We start from the raw sequence: 20,084 nt of genomic DNA, 5'->3' as shown, positions 1-20,084 counted from the left end.
GTGTTCCTGTGGTAGCTTTATATTTATCTGATGACAATGATTATGTCTGAAATATCCTCTGACAGAATTGTTTATAGGATAAACTTATTAAGCAGGCAACAAAGGAGAAAGACTGACAAATAAATTAACCAGGAAGTTGACAATTAAAACACAATAAAAAAAAGAAGAAGAAGACTATAATTTCAGTGTAAAACTATGGAAATATTTATGGACTGTAACAAATTGTGTGACTTCCCTTACAAACATTCGTTCACACATAACCGTTGCATTAGATATAATACTGTTTAAGTAGTATAGGATTGTATCAACAACAGCATGCATCGTGGTATTTATGGTTTGTTATACCCTTTGCGATATGGGAATATATAGGAGGCACAAAACACAAATCGTTTTACCCCTCTTTTAGCACGACAGATGGTGACCTAACTTGTAAAGGAACAATTGTGACTCGCATCAGTAGTTTCTGGTGACTGCATTCACTGACTTGTTTCTATGTTAAGGAAGAAAATCTTTTGAAAAAAGTGTCTGTGTGAAGATAGGTGATTGCTTTACGTAATTTATTTTGGATAATTAGGGGTAAAACTATAAGTAATAATACTTATTCTTACGATTAATTGAGTAATTTGACAAAAAATATATAAAATGAAACGATGGTAAATCTAACATGACAGCAGTGTTACTATTGGATATCAACATTAGTCCAACTTTTCTTATTTGAGCCTCCCTACCATTTACTTTTCTGTAGTTTAGAAAACTAACCTGTAACAATAACGGCTCACTTTCTAAGTTAGCTTGAAAAAAAAATGTATACAAAAATCTGAAATTATATTCGATTTAATAATAAAGAGGCAGGCTCACAAAATACACTATATTCCAGCTTTTAGTTTATGTATTCATCTTCAGTCAATTTAATAGATGAACTCTCTCCTTGCCCAGCCATTTATAGCTTTTGTGTTCATGTTAGCGACAGAATTTGACACCTTTGTTCATGACACACAAAAAACTCATCTACCAGCTATGTACCGCCACGATGTGCTCTGCCTCCCATTTGTTGAGACCGGGATGATAAGAAATAAATTTTCCGGTTAGTCTGTAAAGCCGCACTTCCCTTAAGCATCAACTACAGCGCAGCAGTCCGGAGTGTTCAGTTTATCTGTTCACCTGTATAAATACACCTTCCCTGACGTTCGCTCTTCATTGCTACCAGGCAGCAGCTCTGGTAAGAGAAAGGTTTCCATACTACAGTCATTGCGCCAGTTATTTTAAGGATGCTTATTGGTCCCCCCAAAAATTACTTGCTGGGTTTTTATCATTGCTGTATTTAGCGACATTTCAGACAGTAAAATTTGGTACTGGCCAAAATCAAAATCGTCAGGTCATGCTTTTTAAAGATAAGTAATCTTTAAAAGAAAACTTTGCTAAAGTCCACTTGGCCTTAGCAGAAGTGTAGAAATAGGACCCCAAATGGATGAAAGACAGATGTGAAGAATTGGAAAACACTATGCACTCCAAACCTTCAACATGAACATGTGTTTGAAGGAAACAAGGGCAGAACAAGGGTGGAAGTGAGAGTATTGAGACTGCAGCAAAGGGAGGTTTTCTCTCTGGCCCTGTTGATTTTGAATTTATTTTACAGAGAGTCATTACAGGGCAAACTTCATATATCATTTGGAAATTAATTTCTTAAACGTTTTTATGAGAGTGTAAAAGAAAGGTATTTGGTTCTTATTTCTTTAGAGATATCATCATAATTGATAAACAAATGTTTTCTTCCCAATGTGGAGGGGAATAAAATTGACATCATAGTGTTATGTATAAATTTCTTGTTACATTTTTGTCTATAAAGTAACAACCATTTATAATGGTTCTTTTTGAGTAACAATTGAATTTAATTAGATTAATCATAACTGGAGGAATGACCTTTAATACTGTTAAATTGAATGTTAGTACATTTTAATCATCATGACAAAAAGCTTCCATATGGCAATGTTTAGAGAACAAGGTGTGTCTGTTGCAAAAATACAAAATCCAATGTAAAGTATTGAAATAATTTTGTTTCACTGCACATTTTACATGTGTGAATACATCTGATTTTTCTCTGTATTCAAATGTCTCCAGCAATGACTTTGGAAAATATAGCTATACTTTACACTTAAAATTGTTTCGTTTCTGTTTCAGTTGTACTTTTTAGCAGCACAAAAACTTAAACAGTGACCAGCCTGGAGGATTGTGCATCTAATCACGTGGTCAGCAACACAGGAACACCACAGTATCAGAGATGAACAATGAAAGATGAACAAGAGCTGGTGGAGCGCTTTGTGTCCTGGTGTGGGAACAATCATCTCATCTTAAATGTGAAACAAAGGAGATGATAATTGAGTTAATTGCTAATTTCAGAAGGAACATGGTTAGATCAAACTCTATTTCCATCATGGGAGAAGAAATGGAGGTCGTTGAGGAATATAAATACTTCAATGTTCATTTGGACCAACAAACTGGACGGGAAAATCAACAGTGAAACTGTCTATAAGAAGAAACAGAGCAGACTGAATTAATTGAGGAAGCTAAGATCCTTCAAGGTTTGAAGCAAGATGCTGCAAATCTTTCATCAGTCTGTTGTTGAGAGCATCATCTCTGCTGCCATCATCTGTTGGGGCAGCAGCACCTACAAAGACTCAGGCTAGTTCTGGGAACGACTGGAAAACAACTGGAGATGATGATACAACGAAGAAATTTATAGAAAATCAAAAAAATTATGGACACCCTTGACTATACTCTTCACGAGTCATGAGAAATCTGAAGATCTTCAGTCAGAGGCTTCTTCAAATTCAGTGCAATACAGACTGCTACAAGAAATAATTCCTGCCTGCAGCCATCACCATCTACAATAACTCTTTCAAAAATCTGAATTAAAATATTTTAACTCACCAGTTGAAACTCTTGCATATCGGAGTGAAGATGTTTGTGGCTAGTACTTATTTCTTCATTTATTGTTTTTTTCAATTCCTAAGTCTTAGCAGGGTGGTATTTATAGATCATAACTGAACAAGAGACTGATCTACCTGGCTATTATTTCCTGATAACCAGGTGTCGCCCCAACATGGTCATTTTGATCTAGATTTGATAAATTGCCCTCAGTAATTATTTCTAGGTATTTATAGGTATACTTATTGTCTTTGAGTTTTTAAACATTTGAAACACAATTTTTATGATAATTCCTGGTCATCTCTTGCTTTACACTTAATTACAAAATAAATAAACAAATAATGATCCTTATCTCTGTTTCAGCCAATGAGGAAACTGGTGCATCTGTGTATAGTTGGTGCTTCAAAACCAAACTAAAATCTTCTAAACTAAGAATCTCCAATGTTTGCATGAGGAGATGATGGTAAATGTCTCACATTGACACATTTCCAGTGATGCAATGACCCATATGATGCAATTTAAAATATTTATAATTTGATCCACTGATTGGTAGGCCACTCTGGGATGAGTGTCTTGCCTAAGTGCACTTTGAAATATGGTGTGGAGAGAAGCTGAACTCACAACTTCCCAAATGCTAGAAAAATACTTTTTTCCCAGCAGTGCCACAGCTGCTCAGATGTGAATGTGTGCGTGCGTTTGTGTGCGTGTTTATATCTAGGGCAGCTCTATATAGCGGTTTTAATTTAGATCATCATAATAAGAAATGGGACCTAGTGTTCTCTCTGAGGGCTAAAAAAACACTTCATCAGCCTGTCTTCATCACTGAGCTGACATACACACATATGTTAACATGTAAGACTTTAATAATCAATGCAAACATCCAAAGTATTTTAATAGGCATGCTATGATCATACCACCACTCAAAATCTTGATAACAGATGTAAATATTCTTTACTTGGAAACAACATGGTGTCAATTATAATTCAATCTGGGATTTCAGGGTTTAGTTTTGTCACATGTCAAAGTGACATTATGGTTCCCCTTTGTCCACGAACATGCACGACAAATTCTACATAAACATTAAGCACTTAGACGTAACGTGATAGTGTACAGAAGCATTGCATAAATACATGGTGATAACAGGTGGTGGTTATTAAGACACAGAAAAGAACACATTCCAGATAACTTCGTATAACCTTAATTAGATCAAGTAATTAAATAAGTAAGATTTCACTTTGTCAGGTTCTGAAAACATGGCATGTTCATTTTAAATAAGGAAGATATGATTCATCTGACTCTGGGAAAGTCATTAGATTCCTGTCCCAAATAGCTACATTGTTGATACATTACATATGATCAATTAAGATTATCTGAGCCCTGATAATAATAATATGTTTCTTATACTCCCTGATGTGTCTTTGTGTGAGTGTGTGTTCCACATAAATACAGTTATGTATGATTAAGCTGTGCATGCTAACAGCCATATGACCTCTCTTCAGTTCAGGCAGCAAGGCTGACCTGTCATCCTGGGCCCATGTGTTCCATGTAAATATTCATACCAAAGTTGGGCCAAGAAATTATTTCACATAAAAATTGTGATTCTCACCAACTGCAATTCAGAATTGATATAACATTGTCCCAAAATTGATGTATAAATACAATGAAATAAAACAAATCCTCTGGTTGACAACCTCCATTCTGTAACTCTACAGGATGTTCTAATGAACATCTTGTGGAGTTTTGGAATGGAAAGCAGCAAAACAGAGTATACTTAAAAAATGCACAGGCTGCTGAACTTTGCCAGATCTGCAGTTTGAGCCTTATTTTCTTTTCTGTTTCAGCCATTTCTCTGAATCACTGTTTGGTAAAAAAAAAAAAAAAATCTCTGAAAACAGCTCCACTCTCTCTCCTCTTCTGTACTCCTGTCCTCCTGTCCAGTGTTGCGTCTCTCACAGACAACCGCAGAGCTCAGATCACTGGAAGAACCCTGAAATTATTTTACTGTTATCAACAAAACAACATCATTTTATAAGCAGTTATTCTCCATTAAAGAAATACTAAAGTCATGTTAACAAATTAAAAATAATATAAATGATAATGGTAAAGGTATATGACACATGGTGTTCAGCCTTTTTAAATCTACTCTGATACAAAATGATTTACTTTGACCATCAGTGTTAAAGTCTGTTTATCTAAAATATTTTACCTAATTTTAACAATGCACACTCACAATTCACAAACTATATACACTCTTGTCTAAATTTTTCATTATGTCTTGCATAATGAAAGACATGATTAGAACTTTTGATAGAACTAAAGTTAGCAATACTGAGGAAGACCATTAGGAATGAAGCAGAAATTATTCAAAATAAAATTTTGATTTTGACTTGAATCATGGCCCCAAAACCATCATGAGGTAGTGATGTAAAACTGGACTGTTTATTTCAAGAACACAACCTAACAGAAGAATTTTGAGGGAGCCCAAGTCTTGGTAGTTTCTTTTGATAGATCTAAAATTTAGCAATACAATAAATAAGAGAGACAAAAAAATTGACATGCATCTCTTTTCTTGGATGAAAAAAATATGATCTGACATCTTTCTTACTAGTGAGTTTTGACTTTAGTCTGACTCTGCAGTCAGACTCTGTACGAAAGAAAGTGTAGAACAAGTGTGGCATTTTTTTCGCTCAACATTGACAAAGAGTATGGGCAGAGTTTTAGATGTGGCTCTCCTATTTCATTATGATGCATTCAGGTGAAAAAGTAGCACCTTTCCAGCAAAAGAACTCAACATTGTGAATGCCTCAGCATTGGTGCTAGAATCGAAAGTCTTACTACTTTCTTGTAATGTAAAAACTGATACTGTCAGGGATGCGATGGTGAAAATATGGTTAAAAACGTGCACAATTTTAGATCCTTCCCCTCCACTCCATTGACAATAAGGTATGGATTATACCTATACATAAAAATCTCTTTATAAATCAGGGATTAGGAGCCCATAGCACCATATTCTGCTGAAGGGCTATTTTTATTTGTAATATTGTAGCATATAGCATATTATAGCACCGCCTGCCCCCTATTATTACTCTGGTTTGGTTGACTCTGTTACAGTAAATACTTTTAATTCTCACATCCCGATTGTCCGTTGCCATCCTGGTTGTAGTACAACTCCACACCATCTCAACAGTCAGCACATTTCTTTCTGACAATAATTTTATTACTGTAAGTACTGCATGTCTTTAGCTAGCCTGATGAAATATTATTTGTGCGATTTATTTGCAATGATTTCCATTTCTAATTTAAAGATATTTTGCAGCCACAGCCTCGTAACAATGGTTAAATCTAAAATTATAACAGATAAAAATTGCCCGATTGTCATATTTCCTAATTTGTTGAGGCATTGAAACACAGTGAGTAAAGGTGGGTGAGGTGTGGCAGGAGGCATTAGACTGCAGTAGAGTCCAAAATACCAAATCTGACTGCTCCAGAACAAATATGAAATGTTACAGTATCTGACAAACCTAATTCTCTTTCTGCATATGCATCATTATTCTAAATGTAAGGTAATTATTCACAAAGTTCTTTTTTGTGATTATATAATAAAATGTTTTAAAGACATTAGTGTTGTAATGGTGGATGTGCTTCCATTTATTTTTCTTTTTACTGTCTTTTTGTAATATGTTTGCTGAACCTGTGTCCTTATTTTTAGGATTCAAATGTCAATATCAGTATTTCTGTCCCTTTAGTATGTAGCAGATTTCAACAGTCAGCACATTTCTTTCTGACTTCGAAGTGTTTCTGTTTTGATCGGTATGTTAATTCTGCCACCTTTTGGTAGTTTTCTGTACTTCATATACTGCAATGACTCAAACCCTCCTCTAAGTAGCTTGCAAAATATGAATATTAAAATTTTGCTGAAAGACACGCTTCACAACATGCATTGTGATTTTACAATGATGTAAATTTTAAACATTTTAATGTAGAAATGCATAAGCTTGAGATGCAAATGTAACATTTTTGATTCTCTTCCTGCAGTATGTGGCCTTGGCCTCGTTGTTTTTCATCCTTCTCTCGATCTCCACCTTCTGCTTGGAGACCCATGAGGTTTTCAACACCATCTACAACAAAACAGAGAATGTCACTACTGGCAACGTAACACATGAGGAGGTAAGGCAACAATATTAGTATTAAGGCTATAGTTGCTATAACAAGTCCTCAACTACTCATTACATCTCAAAGGCATTGTTTGAGGTTTGCATTGTCTTTTTTCTTTACTGGATGAGGGAACTATATGCAGTTGTATCACCAAAGTATATTTGAAAAAACGTCAGTGCATGTTTTTATGAGGAAGGGGGAGAATAAGTTATACTTCAACAAAGTTGTGTTTATTTTTTTCTCTGTATTTAATTAGACCCAAAGAAAGAGCAGCAAACTAAATAGTACTTTATACAGTACCCATGAAATATAAATAACATCATAGACACCGTAGAGAATCAGAAGGTAAATACATTTCACTAAGTAAGTAATAAACTCCTCTAATTCCTTTTTTATTTACTTTACAGATTGTATATGAAGTTGTGACAGATGGCTGGCTGACATATGTGGAGGGTGTCTGTGTCATCTGGTTCACCATTGAGGTAGTGGCCCGGGTCATCTTTTGCCCTGACAAGGCAGAGTTCTTCCGTAGCACCCTTAACATCATAGACTTTGTGGCTATTGTTCCCTTTTACCTGGAGGTAGCACTTAGTGGCTTATCCTCTAAAACAGCCAAAGATGTGTTGAGCTTCCTACGTGTGGTACGTTTTGTCCGTATTCTGCGTATATTCAAGCTAACCCGCCATTTTGTCGGTTTACGGGTTTTGGGCCACACTTTGCGGGCAAGTACCAATGAGTTCTTGTTGCTAATCATTTTCCTGGCGCTGGGCGTCCTCATCTTTGCTACTATGATCTACTATGCTGAACGTATTGGAGCTGACCCGAAGGATCCAACTGGTGCAGCCCACACCAACTTTAAGAACATTCCCATTGGCTTCTGGTGGGCTGTGGTGACAATGACTACTCTTGGATATGGAGATATGTACCCGGAAACATGGTCGGGAATGCTAGTGGGTGCCCTATGTGCCTTGGCTGGTGTTCTAACCATTGCTATGCCTGTGCCTGTTATTGTCAACAACTTTGGGATGTACTACTCGCTGGCCATGGCAAAGCAGAAGCTTCCAAAGAAAAGGAACAAGCACATCCCAAGAGCGCCACAGCCAGGAAGTCCTAATTACTGCAAACCAGATGCTCTGGCAATGGCAACTGCTTCTCCACATAGATTGATGGGAAATGTAATTGGGCCAGGCTTGGTGGAATCTGGAAGCATGATTGGTACTGGAGACTGTCCATTGGCACAGGAAGAGATCATTGAAATAAACAGAGCAGGTAAGTTAGATTAGATTAAATATGCATGCTTCAGAATATCATCAAGGACATACAAGACATTGTGTGATGAAATTAGCATGATAATAATAATAATAATAATAATAATAATAATAATAATAATAATAATAATAATAATAATAATAATAAACCTTTCAGGATTAATAATTGGTAATAATGACAACTTGGGGATGTTTTCTGCCAATCATAATACCAAATCTTGCTCTGAAATCTCAAACCATGTATTTTGCTTAATTTTTCAGTGAATCCATTTACTTTATGCTCCATTCCTTTCTAGGTTTATGGCAGATCTTTTATCAGATCTGCCATAAACACAGTCTATGAACCTGGGAAATAGACTTGAATGAAAATGAGTATAAAAAAACTCAATAGAGAAAAGTTAATGGACTTTCACTGTATTTCTCAGGGATGCATGTCGGTGTCTTAAAGGACACGCAGTGAGGTGTTTTAGCTTGTTGAAAAATGAATAAATAAGCAGTCTAAGAAAAAAACAATATTTCAGTTAATAGCTGAACATTAAAGCTTGGTAAAACTTATGTTAAAAAATTTTATTTCAAATATTTACAGGTATTATTTGCAGTGCTGTGTCTTTCTTTTGTGAATTATGAATGGGTTGTTGAGAGAAGTTTTTTTTTACAATGTATAGAAATCACAACAAAATCACAACAAGATCAAAAAGCTAGTTCTAAATCAATGTAAAGTTGAGCCATCTAGATCAGATTCTACGTTGGCTAGACTCAATTGTGACTTTGGTCGGGCCATTCCTAAATGTTAATATCGCTTCTAGGCTTTGTTCAAACTAAAATATTAGTTTTCCGTTTACATACAATGACTATCATTTATTTGTTCTGTTGAAGTTGTGATGTTCCCAGTGTAAACTACTTCTTTTTTTCTTTGCCAGTTGTATTTCATAATTTATATTTTTATTTTTGCACTTTTTGTAGTAACTGTTATCTGTTTTTTCACTTTTATTTTGTCACTTTATTGATGTTACATCTCTCCATCCATCTACTTCACCTTATTTCTAAGACTCTAAGCAGAATGGTGATGCAGCTGCCAATGCAGCAGCTCTGGCCAATGAGGACTGTCCTACCATAGACCAGGTTCTTGGAGATGAGCGTAGTCCAGTCACTGGAGGACTTGGCTCTAACACCAGCCGTGAACGGTACCCACACGACCGTGCCTGCTTTCTTCTGAGTGCTGGGGAGTTTCAGCGAACCACAGACGGGAACGTTCGGAAAGGTAAGCGAGCAACAGGAAAAGGGAACCTCAGTAAAAACAGTAAACCTTTACCTGATGCATGTTCTTGAAAAAAATTATACATGTTAATGACACATAATGGTACAAAACTAGATTCAAAATGTACTGACACACTCAGAGAAATTTGTTTATACTTAAAATGAAGTAATGTTTCTGTTAAAATACCTTCTGTAATACATATAAAGACACATCTTCTCACAGTTTCCTACTAGAACCATTATTAGGTGTAACAGCTCAGCTTCATCAGTGTCACTCCCTTGAGACTGATCAACTTTGCATGAACTGTCTTGTGGCACATAAAAAATCATTCAGATTTCAATGGGATGTGGTGGTCTCTTTGCCACCAAGTATTCACTCTTTGTGGAAATTTATAAAGATCAAACTAGAGGTTTGGAGTAATTTAAACTCAGCTTCAACCTTAACGTGCAATTCATGTCTATCAAGACTTTGGTATCAAAACTTTGGTATCAAGATGAAAAATAATTCTCACATCCTTCAGCAGAACCAAACTCAGACAGCTATAAGAGGCTAAGAACAGACATAAAAAAGAGCTCAGCTGAGTTAGTTTTTTGGTAAAGGAGAATGATTTGTTATGTATGTCCCATCCATATCACTACTTTAGTATTTTTGGACAAGCAGAGGATTTTAGTGACCTACGATCATAGTGAGATGAAATTCTTAGATTTCCTATTTGATCTGGTCTTAAAATAATTGAAATCTAACTCTCAATGATCCTTTAGTTGTTACTAAAGGACTAAGAATACTTGAAAAATATTGCAAAAATTAAGAAAAAAAAAAAAATTAAGACACACAATCAATATAACCATAATTGTTAACCATAACTTGCATTTTCTTTCTTTTTGTCTTCATTTTCTTAATCACTTTGAGAAAGCATGGCACTAATTTAGACACTTTTACAAAGATGAAAAAGCGCTTTCAAATAAATAAGGTGCACAAAGTAACTAGAAAGAGTATTTAATGGAACCAAATCAGGGACAATGACATTGAATAAAAAGGGCACAAGATTCCCCCCAGAATAGTTGCAAACCCTGGCAGTATGGGTGCTAGGACAGTCCACCGGTATCCTACCAGGTTTTTGTTACAAAATGTTAAGACTTGACAGAACATTTTCAAATTTGACTCAGTAAATATGTACCATTGGAAGACATAGTTGACAATACTTAAACACCAACCGAAAAAGGCAAACACAAAATAATGTGAGATCAATATCACTTTTATATCTGCAATGTATGTCTATTTAAACAACCAGTGAAATCGGGTGCGTCCCTATGAAGAAGCACTGTACGGGAATGCATTCAGTGCATGAGTGTGTTATTGACTCATTTTGAATGTCTTTCTCTGCCGTTTAGTTATTTTAAATAAATTATGTTCACACCAATAAAACATATATAGTTGTATGCCAAAGATTTTCTCTCCTTTATCCTGCTGTCTCCCTAAAATTTGGGATGTTCTCCCATTGAGAGTGACATTGGCGTGTTCTGTCATTTATTGTTAATATCTGCTTATTCAAAAAAAACATCTCTTTTTTTTTGTCTTCCATCACCATCAATGCGGCTCGTACCACTGTGTGCACGCAATATCGTTGTTTGCACGCAATATGCGTATCAAAACGTGTGGCCTAATCTTGGCATTAGGGCTATGCTAAGGTTAAACAACATGTAGTTATTAGCATCTATAGTATCACAAGGATGTTGTGCCAATGAAGATGTAACCCATTCAGAATCCTAAAACTAGTGAGCACATCAAATATGAGCTAAAATGCTAATTTAAGCTGTAAGGCTATTGTTAGTGTGAGGGCTATCACTAGTGTGTTAGTAACCCTCAAATGTTGATGCTACCATGAGAATGTGTTCTATCACATGTCTGTGTCCTAAGCCAATATTCCATTGTACTAATTTCTAAGCTTAATATGCAAACAGTAAGAAAAAATTAAGATTTTATTTTGAAATTTTTAGTGAGCTTTATTTTAAAAGACCACACCAATCGCATCCATAAACGTGGTTGGGTAAAACCAGCCATATGAAGCCGAAAGCAACAATTACCTGCTGTGAAAGAAATGAAGAATCTTTGTAGGGTTGGTCTTATATTCAAGGTCCAATGTAGTTGTCAGATTGGGGGATCAAGTTTCATGAGTCAAATAGATTTGCTTTCCTTGGTTTTTTTGCCATCTTGCCTGTCAGTTAGTGTTCCACCAAGACGATGTCTTCATACCACCACCTCTTCTCTCCTTAGTAGTGTTTATTTTGATTTGATTGTTGATTGATTTTTGCTAATTATGTTGCCATGGTTGCTCATTATGCCAACAAAAGTAATAGGATACTTCATGGAATCGAGCCATAAGTTTTGATATGTTGTGGGGGTACATGCTGCAGTTCAGGCTGCATTAATGTTGTAAGAAAGCAGCAGCTTTTTTTAGGTAAAGAATGCACATAAAAAAAAGCGGAACATTTACCGCAGGCATTATGTCAAAAGCACAAAGGAAGTAAGTTCCATTTGACCCATGCCCCTAAACTGACAACCACATAGACTATATGCATGGTACACTTCGGCCTTTTAACTACCTCGGCCCAACTCATCCAAAAATTTCCCTGTAGTTGGGGAAGTGACATCACAGAAGGGTTTTGGTGCCGAGGTTGGAGTGAAGGACTCAGTGGGGACCTCTGGAGGAGATGGGTTAGCTGGAGGTTCTGAAGAAGCTGTGTTGATGGTCCCATGGTCCCTTGAGAAAGCACTAACTATGCAGACAACACCTCAGATCCCTATTGATAATAAAAGTTTTTTTGAGAATGACAATACTATTAAAAATTAATTTGATGGTTTCAGTAGAGAAACATTAAAAACCTATAACATTTAAATGTAGTATTTAATTGAGAAGCTTACTTTGTAAAAGTGAAAATAATAATCATTATAGTTTGATTGTTGTGCTAATTCTAATTCAATTTAAAAATACTTTATTATTCCCAAAGGAAAATTAAATATAGTTGTAATTCATTAATTTAGATTTTTCAAAGAGTTGAAGATTATAATGACTCTTGGCAGGAAGGATTTCCTGCAACAGCCTGTAATGTTCCGAATCTGAACAAGCATCTGATTTAAGATGCTCTGCCTTGCCAAGTTAGTGTTGTGAAGAGAATGGTTCAGGTTGTCCATAATTTTCTTGATCCTATGAACAATCTTTCTTTACATAATCATCTCAAAAGTTTCCACAGTCGTCCCCAGAACAGAACCAAAACAGAACCAGCTTTTTTTATCAAGTTGTTGAGCCTTTTTAGGTCCCTGGTTCTGATGCTGCTGCCCCAACAGATGATGGCAGCAGAGATGATGCTCTTTTCAACAGACTGATGGAAGATCTGCAGCATCTTGCTGGAAACCTTGAAGGATCTTAGCTCCCTCAAGAAGTCCAGTCTGCTCTGTCCCTTCTTATAGACAGTTTCATTGTTGATTCTCCAGTCCAGTCTGTTGGTCCAGATGAACATTGAGGTATTTATATTCCTCAACCACCTCCACTTCTTCCCCCATGATGGAAATAGAGTTTGATCTAACCATGTTCCTCCTGAACTCAATTATCATCTCCTTTGTTTCACATTTAAGATGAGATGATTGTTCCCACACTATTACACAAAGCGCTCCACCTACTCAGCCTCTTGTCCATCTCTGATACTGTGGTGCTCCTGTGTTGCTGACCACCTTGTTAGACACAGTCCTTCAGTCTCACAAACTGTTGCCATAGCAACAATTTGATGCTGTGAGTTTAATCTTTATATTTGAGCTTGGTTTGTTCACAAATGCATCGCAGAAGGTTTGGACGATATGGAAAAAGTTGTACCACAATGGCTCTTTTTTTTTATATCGTTAGACATAATATTAGACATAGGCATAGACATAGACATAGAAAGAGTTTATTGTCATTCAATTGTATGTTTAAAAAATGTGCAAATTGAATTTTTTTAATTTAAAATGTCAATCATACGACTGTGTTAAATAAGAGGCAAATTTTAAACTGAAGTCTTTAAGCATTAAAAGAGAAAGAAAATGGACATATTCTTTTGTTGACATCAAAAAGATAAAATAGCCAGATATCTTCAATATCCCCGTAGAACAAAGGATCCTTTGCATTACTCAAAATGCCTCCTTTTCATTTCCATAAGCAGTGTATGTTATCTTTCTTAATTGCTGTCCAAAATATGGAAAACATAAAATCTGAAAAGAAGCGAGCTGAGCAAAACCATCTGACTGATAATTAAACTTACACAAAAACTGATGAGTTGTAAAGATCATTTTTATTTCCACAGAAATCAGTTTTTTAAAATTATGTACCAGTTTGATTATTCTTCTCTTTATTTTCTTTTCTTTTCTTTTGGGATCAATAAAGTATTATTGAATTTTCAATTAGCTGTTTTATGTGTTCTAACAGTTACTGTAAAGCAACATATATCCTTTTTTGATGTTCAGTTCCTCTTCATTCTTTCACCAATAATGAGTAAATTTGCTTTTTACCACTGTGATTAAAATACATAATTGGATAAATAACTTGTTTAAAAGTCAAAATTAAAAGTTATGAAATCTGGACTCAATTCTGGTGGACGTGTGACAAACTCTGTAGTTAAGCCAGCTCTGCTTTATTCATCCACATTTTCTGTTCTGTCTGAACAGAAGTCCATTATTATAAATTATAAAATTTCAACAGGATAAAAATACAAAAAATAATTCTTAAAGATGGACTAAATTATTATATGCTAAACAGTAGTTATTTTTTTTCATAGATCACAAACTGTGTTGTATTTACTGCAGAATAATTTAGTCCTATATTGATTTGCCTAGGTCCTTATAACTTTACATGATAAAGTCTGAACACCAGAGCCACATTCACCTCTTGATACTTGAAACGCATTCATATGTGGAAAAGGAAACTGGAGTATCCAGAAAGAACTCAGACATGCAAACTCTACACAGAACATATTATCAGGTATAACAATAAGTTTGAAAATTTCTTAAAGACTGTTTCTACTGGGAAAGTTTGAAAATAAATAATTATTATTAAAAAAAACACTTTAAATATATTTTTACATTTTATAATATACAATACTCTATATCAGGAGTGTAATATTATTAATCCTTTTAATATCCAAATAGGAACAAGTTTTATTATTTTAACACTCAGTTCAAGCAGCCATATTAAGTTTGAACAGAATGTTTGGCTGTTCTGTTAATTTCCAATCATTTTCTCTTGGATAGAAATTATTCTGTCTTTTAAAACATTGGTTTCCAATTTGAAATTATTGTAAAAATCAATATAGTTTTATGCTCTATACTGTTCTCGTATGACTGTGGGTCATATAGACAGACTGAGACCATGCAGTTTGGGTTCTCCAGGGTCCAGAATAGCAATCCCTCACAACAGCTTTAATAATGGCAGCACCTCCTAGTGGTCACAGTCATTAACAACATGGATTGGCCAAGTCTTGCTGGTGAAGAACAGCTCTGCTTTAAAAATGGTTTTGTTCTGAATGTTTCTCTCTGTCAGCGCCTTTGGATGTGAAAATTTTTGCACATCTTCTCTTGTTTATGTTCAGCATCTAATATTTTTAGTCTAGCTTCTTTATATGTTAGGTTAATTGGTCTTTCCAAATTCTCCCTAGGTGTGAGTGTGTGTGCATGGTTGTTTGTCCTGTTTTTTTCTGTGTTACCCTGCGACAGAGTGGGCGTACCCCGGCTCTCGTCTGGAACACAGCTGGAGATAGGCACCAGCAACTCCCAACCCCACTAAGGACAAGGGTGAACAGATAATGGATGGATGGATGGATGTATAGCTTCTTTACAATAAATTATAGTTGCCTTATTTTGTTACTGTATTTGCTGTAGCCACTTTTTCACTATATAAGTGAAATCCAACCTCTTACTCTATAAATTTATAATCTAAACTCAGTAATTTATGTTGAACACATGAAGTATTTCTGATGCATGTTTTGCTTTTACTGCTCAGCAGCAGGTGAATTTAGTCTGTCCTGGTTAAACACACTGGGGACTACCAGGCCAAGGAAATTACTGAACCTTCAGGCCTTTCTTAGCTATTACTTTCAACTGCATTGTAATTTTCTTTTGAACACCGTGTTGCCATGTAACCAACTTTCTCAAAAACACTAGCAAATCAACAGTGTTTATCAGCAAACATTACACTCACTAAGGACACCAAAACATCTAGAGCTGGCTCTACACCAGAAAACTAGTTCTGCAAAGACATGGATGAGTGGAATTTTCTGTTGAAGAAGCTTTTCTCTACCTCAACCTAACAGAGGTAGATAATTTTTGCCTTCTACTAAATTCAAGTAGAAGGCAAACATTTCTGTAAACATAGCCTTCTCTGATAATTTGTGTAAAGGATGTGTGTAAATATAGCAGTTGAGTAACCAAATAGTTTTTGATATATACGATAGGTATGCAGTTCAGTGTGAAATACTTTGGTAGTTTTATTAAAAGATGAAAGGGATACTCTGTAGGAGAACACAAAGTTAACAGCATCAACCTCACCAATAATAAAATAAATGAAAACATTACAAAAGTGTTTTAACTATGTGAAAAATATATTGACCTAACCATAACCACATTCTCATTGTGTCCCTGTTATGGAAAGGAATATTTCACAGTGAGCAACTGATCTAACCAAAACAGATGCTTGTCTAATGTGAGCTGTTGTTGTTGCTATCATTTTTATGTTTTTTTTATGTATCTCCTTTTACAGGATGTGTGTCAGATTGTGAATTAAAACATTTACTTGTTAGTCTGAGTTACACTGTCATATTTTTGTCTTTTTCTGTTTTTGTCTCTACATCTGTCCCTCTTTTTGTCATCGTCTGTGTTTTGTACGTAGTGATCTTTCCTTTCTCCTGCTCTTCTTCTTCTTCTTCCTTCTCCTCCTCACACCCAGCCTCTTCTCACTCTGGTACTTACAGCTAGGGTAAAGACTGTCCCAAAACAAGTGCCCATATAGCATATTATCCCCTAGTATGCAAATGACATTAAGCAAAGAGAAAGAAGACAATCAGGTTTCTGATTATATTTATAATTACCAATGAAGAGAGAAGCAAAATGACTGTATCATAGAACACAGTGAGGTAGTAATACTAATTATAAAAATAGAAAAACAAAAACAAAATAGTTTAACTGTGCATGTTTGTTTTGGGAAGGGTTCCAGAGTGAAAACAACTACTGTGCTTTAGATTGGTTTGTTTATTTCATGTTCCATCTCTTGATAGTGAACACAAGTTGCATCTTACAGCCGAAGCAGGCCAAGATGTCCTATTGACTCAAATTGATTAGGGCAAATTGTGCAGACTGACATGTTTAAAAAAACCTGCTGACAAAGGAGCAAATGTTTTCACTGTCTTTGGGATAGAACATGAATGTTGTTGTGCTCAACAGGCCATTATTAGTTGACAAAACACTAGGATTGGGCGGTAATATGGTAATATCATCTGCCAGAGTGGCAAATCGTTGCAACATTAGGCTTACTGATTTATATACAGTACTTATGAGGGAGTGTTTTCTTTTCATTAAGTTGTTCAATTTATAAGCTCATTAGATTTGTGTTTGTGGTTTATGTTGGCTAAATGTAATACCTCTCTGTCAAGATTGTCAGAAGCCGTCTGTGCATGTGCTCAGAAAGAAACGAGACCAAGAATGCTTACTAGTCACCTTTTGAAAATCATAGTCCACATCGGAAAACACCTTTCACCCTTTCATCCACTGCAAAATGAAGACTGGCCTTCAGCCTGAAGGCTTGTGAGCCTTTTCTATCGCCTGGCTAAATCTTATTGAGGATCTTCTACATGCTGAAATATTTAGTGTCTTGTACAATAACATCAGTACAACATTTTCCATCAACACAACTAGAGTAAAGGAAGATAACCTTAGGGGAAGATGTAGGAATTACCACTGTGACTTGTATTTAAGATATAATAACTTCAAATCACAGTAGTGACACTGTCACTACATCCTCCTGCCCATCTCTGGTCTCAGATAGACTGATCACAAACCACAGCAGCATAGGGAATGTTACATCCTCAGGAGCTGCTGTTCCTGCCCCTATCAATCCATTGAAGTTGTCCATAAATGGTTGAAATTGAATTCAAGTTACTCACATACACATTTACCACAAACATAAATTTATCAAAACCTCCTTTTCTGATTAAAGGATGAAGGAAAAATTTAGGTGTCTATTCCTCAGAAAAAGTCTAGTCTCATGACCTCCAGTTGTCACATTCACCACTCTCAGGCCAGCATCATTTGTGGCAATGCATTCTCTGCATTTGCAGTGCATTGTGTTTGTCTTTGCTGAATCAGACTCAGCAATTGACTGTGGTACTGCTGTGCTGTAGGCAAACAGGCAATATCAGCCTGAAAAATTTAATTATTTTTATGTGCTAATATTCTTTCTGGGTAAGTTACATCTTCTGGCCCCATCCATTTTTCCTGAGAAGACTTGGTCTGGAAGTCTCTGCACGTGCCTGCTGTTTGTCTACAGAAGTGGTTTTGCAGTTTCTAAGGCCTGTTCAATCTGAGCTTAAGCGGTGTGAACAAATCCATATGTTAGCTAATATCCCTTAACTCAGCAGATATGAACTGTGTGGTCATAATAGTCTCTTGTCTCTGACTGGAACTGTTTTCATTGCTCAGTCAGTGTGTTTAGACTCACTGATGCTCAATTACAAGTGTTGTTGCTTTAATTACCAATTCAAGAAAAACAAATCATTCTCAATAACAACCATGTCTTTCAACATTTTAGTAAAATATGCAATTTCAAAATGCTAATTTTCTGCATTTTCAGTTTTCAGTCTCAGTTATTGCTTATTGATACCTGTCTGAAAAAGCTTAAGTATTAAAGGGAAGGAGAGCTGGTAATATGAGCTGCACGTCATGTTATAATGTCATCAAAAACATACCAGGAGTGCTGTTTTGATCATGTTATATCAAAACATTATTTCATGCATGTTTGAGGAATCCTTTAATCTCCCATGGAAATCATTCAGGGATCCCAAAATGTTTGCGCTCAAAAAGCTCCTCCTTGGAGCTGCTGTCTCCAGCTGCCTCCTCTCAGCTCCTCCAGACTAGCAGCAGTAGCAATTACCAAACAACTGGTGGAACTGAGCAGCTGCTGAGCTCCTCATATGAAGTACTCAGTGCAACGCTCCTTAGAACAGCTGTAAACAGCATAATGGAAAGGCATTGTTATGATGACATGCTGAAAGCAAAGTGTCAAAAAGAGCAAAAGCTTCTTAAAGAGACAAAGGTCAATTTCAAGGCATTAAATTGAGACATGAAATTTTATAATAACTGATGGTGGCATAGCTTGTTGATTGTGCTATAAAATGGCTCTTAGTACCCGGAAAACCCAGAATACTACCCCTTTAAGTAGCACAGAAATTTGCTACCTACAACCTAAGATTGCTGTGACAGCCCATGTAAACTTCGAACAAAGGCTTTGACAGGGTCACAGGGTGTTTGTGTGCACTGGTGTAGTCATGTTGCTTCTATTATAGCATTTCTCTGTGGCATCAAATATTTTTAAGTTGTTTTTTTTCACACTGTTTTGCAATCAATCTGTAATTACCTTCTTCTTATTGTCAGTAAAAGCCATCTCAAACCCAAACGACTTTCATATTGGCACCTCTCTTCTCATGTCACAATGGAGTGTTTTAACCTGCTTTGTTGGCATTTGTTACCAATAAAGTGTTGGCTCCATATCAGGGTCAGACATATTAACTTATTGTTCCAAAGACCACGACACTAAGGATCACTGCATCTACATGTTGTCTCCATTTATAAAAGCACATTAGTGTGTCAAGGTGCATCTACAGTGATGTGTAGTTTTTGTCTCAACAAAAGGTAACTGGATGTTTTTCTTCTTAGAAATGCTTCTTCTTTTCAGTTCTGTTCTTGCTCCCGCTTTTTGAATTCTTGTCACTTGTGGAGGCTTCCTAACTTAATCAATTGGTGTTCTGACCACATGTTACATGGTTAATAACCTCCCTTTAGAAGAAGAGGAAAGGATGCACTGTGCACATTTTACAGATGGAACCTGAGGCCAACTTGTGTTTCTATCCAAAGAAGACTTACCCAAAGAAAGTCTAGTGCAACATGTTCTTTCTCAACTGTTATGATGACATTTTTTGTCATACAGTTTACTTCTTTATTACTGGTAAGCTGCCACTTAACAGCAACTGCAGCTTACAACTTTCAGTATTGAAAAAAAAACAACAACACAATTTTAAGCATTTATTGACACAAAGCCCACCTGGAGATATGTGCGAGGTAACTCACAGTCCTGCAAGGAGAAATAATGAATGGAATGACAGCAACACTACAAGCCTTTTTCAACAAACTGGAGTTTGATATATATACAAATAATTTGGAAAAACCTCAGAAGGTCAAACAAGATT

The 20,084-nt window shown here is 35.9% G+C and overlaps 1 protein-coding gene across 3 annotated transcripts in view; it reads left to right on the top strand.

Annotated features, from left to right (window-relative positions):
- The window catches only part of LOC129363558 (potassium voltage-gated channel subfamily C member 1-like), a 56,713-nt gene that overhangs the window by 16,027 nt on the left and 20,602 nt on the right, over positions 1 to 20,084 (top strand). For all 3 annotated transcript variants that reach the window (XM_055035726.1, XM_055035725.1, XM_055035724.1), the window contains exons 2-4: positions 6,961 to 7,092; positions 7,488 to 8,349; positions 9,397 to 9,609. In XM_055035726.1, coding sequence (XP_054891701.1) covers positions 6,961 to 7,092; positions 7,488 to 8,349; positions 9,397 to 9,609 — 1,207 coding nt within the window. The remainder of the gene's footprint in view (positions 1 to 6,960; positions 7,093 to 7,487; positions 8,350 to 9,396; positions 9,610 to 20,084) is intronic.

This window comes from Poeciliopsis prolifica, unplaced genomic scaffold (assembly GCF_027474105.1).
Source record: "Poeciliopsis prolifica strain line A6 unplaced genomic scaffold, Auburn_PproV2 SCAFFOLD010, whole genome shotgun sequence".
Taxonomy (NCBI): domain Eukaryota; kingdom Metazoa; phylum Chordata; class Actinopteri; order Cyprinodontiformes; family Poeciliidae; genus Poeciliopsis; species Poeciliopsis prolifica.
The sequence above is the reverse complement of the archived record's forward strand: the minus strand, read 5'-3'. Positions and strand labels throughout refer to the sequence as shown.